Genomic DNA, 10465 nt, shown 5'->3' on the forward strand with positions numbered 1-10465 from the left:
CTCCTCTTCTTTGACATCCTTTGCACCCGAAGTGGATGTCTTGACCTCTAACTCTTCTTCTTCCTCATGAACCTTTTCCTTCTTCTTCTTTCCAACCTCTTGAAGCTCCTTTGCGCTTCTCAAAGTGACATCACTCACATTTTCCTTCAGATTCGTCTCCGTTTGGGATGGCAATTTACCCTTGTTCACTAATTGTCCAACGGTGGCCTGAAGGTCCTTAATGCTCGCTTGAGTTTCCTGTTGAAATTTTACCATGTTAGCAGCCATAGACTTAACTACATCCTCTAATGACATACCTGAGCCACTAGGAGCTTGCGGTGACACTTGATGTTGATGTTGGGTACTCGGCTGAAATGGTGCCTTCGGTTGATGTTGTTGCTGAAATCCGGGCGGTGCTTGGAATTGTTGAGGTTGAAACTATTGAGGTTGATGGAATGAACCTCTTTGCTAAAATTGCTGACCTTGTCCTTGCCTCGGGGCATAGCTCAGATTCGGATGTTGCCTCCAACTGGGGTTGTATGTGCTCGAGAAAGGGTCGGGAGCCCGATTGCTTGAATTCTGAAAGTTGCCACCTCCAATGGCATTCACTTGCTCTTCTTCTTCATGTAAAGTCGGACATGCATCGGTAGGATGTGCCACTGATGAGCAAAATCCACATGCCTTGACTTGAGGCATATTACCCATGGCAAGCTGTTTCACAAGGATAGTCAAATCAGTTATTTTAGTTTCTAAAGATTTAACATGTACCTCACTAGCGCCTCGGCTAATGTCACTCCGTACTCCAAATTGCTTGGAGTTTTCCGCCATGGTGTCTATAAAAGTCCTTGCTTGAGTTGGCGTCTTGTTCACTATAGCTCCTTCACTCGCAGCATCCATCATCTTTCTTTCCATCGGTAGCAGACCTTCAAAAAAATACTGAATTAGTAATTCATCAGAAATTCCATGTTGAGGACTACTTACACAAAGGCGCTTGAAGCGCTCCCAATACTCGTATAAAGACTCCATGTCCTTCTGCTTGATCCCACCTATCTCTCTTCTAAGCCCGGCGGCTTTGGATGCGGGAAAGTACTTGTCGAGGAATGCTCTCGCCATTTGCGCCCAAGTGGTGATGGATCCCGGCGGTAAGTAGAAAAGCCACTCCCTAGCTGCGTTAACTAGGGAGAATGGAAATGCCTTCAGCTTGAGATTCTCCACCGTCGTGCCTTGTGGCTTCATCCCCAAGCATACCATGTGGGAACTCGGTCATATGCTTGTACGGGTCTTTGTTAACTAAACCATGAAAATGAGGTAGTAAGTGTATTAAACCAGTTTTAAGTTCAGCACTTACCTCTTCCGGCGGATAAGTAATGCAAAGAGGTTGCTCGGCGATGTTGGGTGCTGCCCATTCCCTTAAAGTACGTTTGGGATTCGCCATTTCCTCTTCAGTCTCGATTACCGGTTCTTCTTGCTCAGAGTGAACTTTCTCTTCTTCGTCGTCTGTTTGGTCTTCCGAATCGGATGACAACTCAATATCTTTCCAAATATTGAGAACCGGTGAAAAAGTAGATGCGCCTTGCTTCTTTCGAAGCTTAGCTTGCTTTCTTAGCTTCTTTGCGGTTTTCTCAATTTCCGGATCAATTGGCAATGGTGAACCTGCACGAAACGATCTTGGCATAAACAGTTAAACTTTGCCAAGTCCCCGGCAGCGGCGCCAAAAATTTGACGGGTGTCGAGTCCGGCAAATTATAGAATTTATGAAAATAAGCCTATTATCTCTAAAACACAACTTGTGATAGCGGTAAGTAGGGTCGTCTCCTCAGGGACTCGGTGTTAACCGTAAGTCCAAGACGTAAACGCGTGCAAATTCATTAACATTAAAACAATATATAAAAAGGGGCGGGGGTTGGAAGATTTATAAATAGCCTAAGTATGCAAAATAAATTGGAAACTTTAAACAATAATAAGAACGAGACTAGTAATGAGCATCAATCAACTAATTCTTTGGATTATATATCATCGACTCATTYAATCTATTTTCTCAAAAGAAACCAAGTTGGTTAGGACATCGACACGCGTCAATATTCTGTTCGTTWTRAAAGCATGATCAGTCTTGAACACTCTACGACTAACCTCTAATTAGCTAATCAAACSTAGTCACRGACTTAGAATTTAATTGCCAATTGCATTAACGTCAAACAAACCCAACACTAATCGACAATCGAGCGCCGATTGTTTAAATTAGATTATACGATCTTACAACATCATCATTTAACATAAATGTCAAMTGTGTGTCGTGTGCTACTTCAATAAACCGAAAAGCAATTACGGACTTAAAGGTTTATCTAGCAACTCGAAATTGAATTAGACATAATAAGGGATCCTACTCAAAATATCCAACTCAAAACGAYAAGCATTCAACTCTAAAATCGCATAAATAGCTTCAAATGATATTAAAATTGACGTAAGTCTCAACGAATCCAAATTCAAAGTAATCACATACCCATTACTAGAAATAGTAAATTAGCTACACATACTAAGAATTGGAAATCGAGTACTTGCAAAATGCTTGTAAAATTGGAATTTAGGAAGAACCTGTAAAACCCGTTCCAAAATCGACTCCAATGATGAAATCGAATTCTGTCGTGCTACTGCCCTTTCTCAATTTACAGCATCTTGATTTCTTCCTCTTGACTGACAGCCTCTCGACTTTTCTCCAATCAACAGCTTCTGTCCCCAAAAATAACCTGCTGTCTCCTCTCGATTTCCTCTATATCGACAGCCCCTTCCTAATCGAACAGCCTCTTTCGATTCTGCTCCTCGATAACCTGMTGTCCGATCGACAGCTTCTTCTTCTCCTTCTCGGCTGCTGCTTCCTTCTCTCGACCGACTTACAGCCTTCAATGGACAGCCCCTTTGCTGTCCTTCTCGATTTCCCTTTTCTGCTTCCTCCTCGCTTCAATCCACAGCCTCTCGTCCTTCTTAATCGATCCACGTCTCCCATCTCTACCCACGCAAGACTGCCCACGATCTCCTGCTTTGTCTCTCGCTACCCACGATCTCCTGCGTCTCTCGCTACCCACGTCTCTCTCTCGCTCGATCCACATCTTGGGCAGTAGCTTGGGCTGCTGTTTCTTTTTTTTTTTCAGCTTTGGGCAGCTGTTGGGCTGCTGTTTTGTGCCTGATTTTTGGGTTGTTTGATGCTGATGATAAAAACCAAAACACAACAATCAATTTTCTCTCTTTTTTCAACTTAAATGGTTGCATAAGATTAAATATCATCTTAAATTAAAATGGATATTTTAAACATCTAAATGACATTAATCTCAAGGTAATTTTGACGTAAAAATGTATAAATTTGCACTTATCAGTTCTTTAGTGTTAGGAAAAACTCGTTATAAGACGTAGTCATATTCTCACTACAACAAAATTGAGTTTATAAGACACCCCCAATCTCTAAGTGTCTCAATAGACCGCTTTATAGGACTTAATTTATAGGACCAAAATATAAAGTGTCCTATCTAAAGGTGTTGTAATAAGTTTATATGACACTTTTGGACGTCTTAACAAGTTTTTAGGACATTTTTAATACAAAGTGTCGCATTAGCAACTTTATAAGATATTTTTTTAGAAAGTGTCTTATAAACTCAATTTTTTATAGGACATTTGTTTTTATAGGACAATTTTTTAAATAGTGTCCTATAAAGTTGATAATGGGACGCTTTATATTAAAAGTGTTCTAAAAAACTTATTACGACATCAAAAAACGTCATATAAACTTATTACAACGCCTTTAGATAGAATGCTTTATTTTTTTTGTCCTATAAAGTAAGTTTCATAAAATAAAAAAAAGTCTATTAGGACACTTAAAAATTGTGAGTGTCCTATAAACCCGATTTTGTTGTAATGTCTTGAAAGACTTTCGCCTTAACATTTTTGTTGAATGTCACGTGGCCATTTGTTGCTAAGAGCCCATTCTTATTAATGCCGACCCTTGTAGTTTTTTCAAGTGCGTTGATGTATTAACCTAGGTCGACTAGGATATGATTAACCGATTGATGTCATGCGACAAGGAACTTAGATTCTATGGGTAGAACTGTTTCACATCCATAAAATAGAGAAAAAAAAATCTAACTTGTAGATGTATGTGGGGTCATGTGATTACCGAAGGAAGTTCTTTGACAAGCTTTTAGCCTTTTCTTTATAGAATTGCTTATAACCTTGTTGTTGGATTCAGCAAGTCCGTTCGATTGTGAATAGCAAGGAGTGGATGTGATTAATTTTATACACTGCTCTTGCAAGATCAACGTGTTTTGTCCTTTATAGATTGAAAATTATTGTCACACGCGAATTCTAATGATATTCCAAATCTACAGATGATATTAGTTTAAATGGAGGATATGACCTCTTTATCCATCACTCGAAAAAACAACGACCTTTATCTACCTCTGACAGCCTTCTCATAGTTGTTCAATATATTGCAACCCCTATACTTTTGTTCAACATATTGCATATATCACTCTAGATTCTTCAATAGCAAAACTAAATGCTTTTGCCACCAAGAATAAAACTTATATTTTGTTTCTTATTACTTATAAAGTGTTTTGGTTTAGATGGATGGTTTTCTTTGGATTTAAATTTTTGATTTTATATAAGTATTGTATTTATAATTTTTTTTGACTGAATTTGTTATTTATGTTCTTGATATTCATTCAAATGTTCTTGATGGGTTAGTTTTAGAAGACAATGATTGTACAAAATAACATTAATGATGCAATATTTAAATGTCCTCTAATTTAATTGGAGTTAAAAAAAGAATTAACGGTTGTTAGTAAGTGGGACACATGTAAAGGTTTATTGTAAAGGTGAATAAAATATTTGGAATGCAGGACGTTTATTAATGGACAATACCGAAAATTACTCTTATATTTATTCTTTGCAATTATATTTATAACGATTATAGCATAATTAATAATGATCATGAATGTAATTTTGGTAATTTTATTTATAGTATGTAAAGCGTCTCTATGTTAACTTTATTATCGTAAACAAATAATATTTATGAACAATAGTGTGAAGGCTTAAAAGCGTTAAGTGGTCTACTTTGGATGTTGACATTTTGATTCATATCTGACATGACCGAATCAAAGGAAGATGTTGATACTTAGTTAACCAATGTTTGATTATCATTATGGAAAAATAAAGAGTTATTACGAGTAATTTCCTAGAAAAAAATTGTATAAAATAGTTCACAAAAATCGAATTCATATCTTTCAACAAATGGAATTGAATACTCAACTTCGTTGTTTGACTTTTCCGATTCAAGATTAATGTCTTTTCAAAAATCAAAAGTGTTTCACAAAAACTAAAAATTGCATTTGCCTACATAGTTGAACCTTATTCAAAAAATGATATAAATGGTACTTGAATCAAAAGAGTTCCCGGTGTTTACTCGAAAACATGCCAACCAAGAGAAATCAATATTATTAGCTATATGACATGGTTTATTTGATTTTGATTGCACGAGGGTCGCTATATGGACATGAAATTATAATAAAAAAAAGTTCATATAATATGTTTTTTTTTTAATTTATATAAATGTTTTCCCCCTATTCAATTAACTAACTTCATATGATATTTTTGTTATAATTTTCTTTTCGTAAATTAGGTTGCAAATCAACATCAGAGCATTACTTTTAAAAGTATATTTAGTGTTTTACATTTTATTTCATTAATTGTCAATGAATTAACAAATTACGTTTCATCTCAACTTAATTACACATTTCTAATAATAAATTTTCATTATCGCGCAACACACGATGCCACGTACTAGTAGTATGATAATAAAACAGAACAACAACTACACCAATATCATTGTTCTATTAACAATTTACAATTTTTTTAATGGAAAAACCATTAAATCTTTTCATTTTGATTAATTAAGTCCCGAATATTTTTTTGAATAGAATAAACCATCGACCTTTTAGAAGTTTATTGCAACATTCTTTTAATCCAAAAAGTTATATATAATCGACGTGGAAGATTTTAAAGTAAAAATATAAATCAGTTTTATCGTTCCCAAAACCTACGCCATTCAAACATATCACACACAACGACATCACTCTCCCTCGCCACTTCCAATCACCCCATCGTTGTCCGTTTTCCATATTGCTCATCACCGCCGTTGGCTTTTGCCATCGATCTCTCTCTTTTTGATCTGTTTTTTTGTTTGTTTTTTGATTATCCCTCTTTTACAACAATTTAATGGAGCACGTATAGACATGCAAAAGAATGGAAAACCGAAAAACAAAAAAAAACAATAAAAAAGAAGGAGATCGAGGCAAGGGCTAACAACAGTGATGTCAGTGATAGAGAGCGGACAACGATGAGGCAACGAGAGGTTTGGATGATGTAGGTTTAGTGTAAAACTGCCTTCCTAGCTTATTCAGATAATCTTTTTGGATTAAAAGAATATAAATAACCAATTTTTAAAAATCTTTTGGTTTATTTATTAATTTTTTTAGGAATTTAAGCAAGTCCATTAATGGTTTTTCATTCAAAATAAAAGTTTAGCAATTTATTTATTTAAAATGAGAAAGACTGTTGGATTTTTCTACACTTTTCCTTATATATTTTTATTGATGAAAATGACCATAATATCTCACATTTAACTCATTTTAACCGAAAATGATAAGGAATGTTTAGGAGCCGTTTAGCAAACGCTTACCGGGGTAAGTATATACCAAGTCACATAACTTTATCGAATGACTATGATAAGGACGAAGAATTTTACCCGATAAAAGTGAAAGCAAGGACCAATAGTCTTACCCGGTAATTGAAGGTAATGGCTCTTACCCGGTTAGCGCTTACCGGGTAGATTTTTACATACAATGTCATTTTGACGGACTAAATTCTTGTTAGATCAAGTGATAGTATTGAATTTTACCGGTAAACATTTACCAGATAAGTGGTATTAAAATGGACCAAAAACAGTCAATAAAAAAACTAGTTTTAGTTGAAAATAACATGTTTCAGGAACCAAATCCCAAATTCACTCTATAATCATTAAAATAATTAGTTTGTGTTATTTTGAATCAAAATATTCATTCAATTAAAATATATATGTCAGCGTCTAAGCAACGCGTGAAAGGAATATAAGTAAGCGTCTACTTCTTGCACCTGCGATCAATTTTACAAAGAGAAAACCTGCAAAATCCAGAACTACACAATTTGGTTAGTACTCATCAAATCTCTTCTCTTGTGATTAGAATCAATAGTGTTATAATTTCCTAGTCATTTCGATTTTCATGCACATGTGAATGATATGTTTTTCCATATGCTTAGAGTTTGATGGATTTGTTTGTTGATCTAAGTTTGTGTATTGTATCTTTATGTTCGGGAATTCACTAGAAATCGGTTTATAGTATTGTAATAGACTATTTTATAGAATCAAACTCTTGTCCGTTTGTTACAATAAGTTATATGACGCTTTTGGACATCTTATCAAGTTTTTATAAGACATTTTTAAAATAAAATATTCTATTAGCATTTTTATATGATATTTTTGAGAAGTGTCACGTGAACGATCTTGTTATAACACAATCTTTTAAATAATGTCACGTAAAGAAACTAATAGAATTCATTATTTCAAAATTATCCTAAAACACTTGTGAAGACGTTCAAAAACGTCATATAAACTTATTGTATTACTTTTACGTATGACGTACTAGCGTTTGGTTCTATAAACTTAGATTTATTATGACACTATGTTGTCTTAGATCACCGATTTTATTGTAATGATTCTTTATATTCGTTCTATTAAGTCATTATTCGACTTGATGTTTAATGTTAATCAAGGTGAAAAGCGATGGGTGATGGATACCATAGACATAACCGGGGCAAAGGATTGCTTACTCATCTTGTTGGTACCGGACAATATCCTCCTCAAGGATATGCTTATCCTCCTCAAGGATATCCTTATCCTCCTCCTGGAGGATACCCACAAGTTGATTATCCTCCTCATGGCGGATATCCGCCACCGCCACATGTTTGTCCCCTGCCCAATGCTTATTCTCCGGCAACCTATCATGGTGCATCGGCTCCATGTAATCCAGGTTAGCTCATCAGGGTATCTTTTGCTTTCCATTGTCATCATTATCTTTGTTTTCGAATTTCACGACAACAAAATGTGTCCATTTGGACGCATATGCGTTCTAATAGAGTCCTTAATGTGACTTTATCTTCAAAAATTGGTGTATCTAAAGGCGTTACAGTAAGTTACTGGGACGAATTTGGACAACCTAACAAGTTTTATATATGAAGTTGTGCAACCTAATAGTATATAGAAAGTAAATTGTCTTATTACTTTTTTCATATGACACGTTTGAAAGTGTCATATATACGAAAGACATAGAGGACACTTTTCAAAAGTGACTTATAAGAAGGTTAATAGAACAATTTATTTTTTCTGTCCCATTAAGCTGTCCAACTTTCTCAACGTAAATTGTTACGTCGCCTCACTTCGTCCTAACAACTTATTGTAAACCTTTAGGTAGGACGTCGATTTTTGGCCCTATAAACTTAAATTCATATTAAGGGGTTGTTTACCTAAATGCTTACCCCTTAAGTGCTTACTATTACGAGTCAACACTATAATTTATTTTACCGAGTAAGATTGTAGTACATCAAAATGGTACCCTGCAACAATTTACTCGGGTAAGAGTCGTGACTTTCACTTACCAAGTAAGACTCTTCATCTTTGTCATTGCTTAAGATTTTTGACTCTTGTCGTGTTCATCCGGTAAGGGAAATTACTCAGTAAGCACTTACTGGATAAGCGTTCAGTAAACGACCCCTAAGTACTCTGTTAGGACATCCAAGGACAGTTATTTTGTTGTAGTGTTTCTACTTTTCGTTTATGTTATTGTCCTACATTCTACATGAAGCATGTTGTTATGAATTTCTAAATCTTGTTTAGGGCATGGAGGCCACAAACACGGACTCGGAACATTCCTTGCTGGAGGTGCAGCGGCAATGGCGGCTGCATGTGGCTCTCACCATACGCCCCATGGTTACGGGTCTCATGGTAGTTATGGGTACTACGGGAATCATTATGGTCGGTATAAGCATGGTAAGTTCAAGCACGCAAAGTTTGGCAAGCGCTGGAAGCATCGAGGGATATACGGGAAACACAAAATGTGGAAATGATTCATGTATCTGTTATGTTATATGATTATAGTTATGCTTAATCGGTTATTCTGAAACTTGTTGGCATGTACACCTTCATGTCATTTGTTGAAACTATCTTTAATTGTTGTGGATGAATCAATAAACAACCTCTTTAATGTAAATTTATTTGTTATTTATTTACGTTATATATCAGTAAGAATCTCGGCGATCAAAATAGATGATTGGTGTCTCTTATCTGGTAAACATTTACCGCGTAAGATTCTAGGTCCTTGTCATATTCACCTCGAAGTTAACTGACATGCTGTAAATGTTTACCTAAGTGCCCATTTACTAGACGCTTATCCGAGTAAGTTCTTATCGGAAAAATTCAACATTATCACTTACTTACAATGTAAGAGTTTAGTCCACCAAAACAGTATCATATGCAACAATTTACCCGATAAATGCTAACATGATAAGAATCTTCACACTAACTTATCAGTCAGTAGCATTAAATTGCTCTAAATAGCGGTAAATTGCACTGCTATTTCCGGTACCGCTTTTATAGATCGCTAATCGTCCACCACCATTTTCTCAATCACCGCTAACCTTTATAATTGACTGTCGAAACCTAACTAATACATCATGATAAAAGAAAGCATTGAGGCAAAAATATATAATCTTACGTGTCACCGACAACATAAGATTCCTATAAAATATACAGCGTGTCTTTTACATGTTAAATGTGAAATTTTGAACAGACTTCCGAAATTTTGGAGCCCAAATTTACATGTTTTTAGGGTCTTTTTATCGACATGTATAAAACTATATACGAAATTGTTTAGGTTTAAATTATTAAATGTTTGATTTTAGGTTCAAATTATTAATGTTTTAAGTTTAGTTTCATATTGTTGATCGCTTAGGTTTAGCCTATATTTTGTTCTTAACATTTTTGTTATCTCATTTGTATAATGTAATCAAAAGTTTTGGATGTAACAGGGTCTTCAAAAAGATTGGAACGTCACTCAAAGTATACATTTAATACTTCACAAAGTCGGTGATTACTTAAGGGTTGTTTACTTGCGGCTTAATTAGGCTTATTGGTCTATCTGGCTTATTCGCACTGCTTATTTGGGTTGTTTACTTACGGCTTATTCGCACATAACATGGCTCCTCATTCAGCCACAAAAATGACACCCCTACCCCTTATTTAAAGCATCGCTTCCTTCCCAAATGAGACACCCCATCGTCAACCTCTTTATGATTTTTTGTTTTGATGTTCAAATAATTAATATTGGGGGGTAAATCAATTATTTATGTT

The 10465-nt window shown here is 35.3% G+C and overlaps 1 protein-coding gene across 1 annotated transcript; it reads left to right on the forward strand.

Moving 5' to 3' along the window:
* The first annotated feature begins 7163 nt into the window (after positions 1–7163).
* On the forward strand, positions 7164–9321 carry LOC112526949 (glycine-rich protein A3-like). The gene is made up of 3 exons (XM_025137400.1): positions 7164–7209; positions 7834–8090; positions 8954–9321. Exons 2-3 carry the CDS (start codon positions 7844–7846, stop codon positions 9181–9183), a joined length of 477 nt encoding a protein of 158 aa, XP_024993168.1. The 5' UTR covers positions 7164–7209; positions 7834–7843; the 3' UTR covers positions 9184–9321.
* Positions 9322–10465: the final 1144 nt, after the last annotated feature.

Source organism: Cynara cardunculus, assembly GCF_001531365.2.
Source record: "Cynara cardunculus var. scolymus isolate 2C chromosome LG 14, CcrdV1, whole genome shotgun sequence".
In the NCBI taxonomy this organism is placed as follows: Eukaryota; Viridiplantae; Streptophyta; class Magnoliopsida; order Asterales; family Asteraceae; genus Cynara; species Cynara cardunculus.

What these genes read in the sequence shown, in the direction of transcription:
- LOC112526949 (XM_025137400.1), top strand. Translation starts at nt 7,844, where the DNA reads ATGGGTGATGGATACCATAGACATAACCGGGGCAAAGGATTGCTTACT. An exon ending in ATCGGCTCCATGTAATCCAG is followed by an intron (nt 8,091 to 8,953) that starts GTTAGCTCATCA and finishes AATCTTGTTTAG; the next exon opens with GGCATGGAGGCCACAAACAC.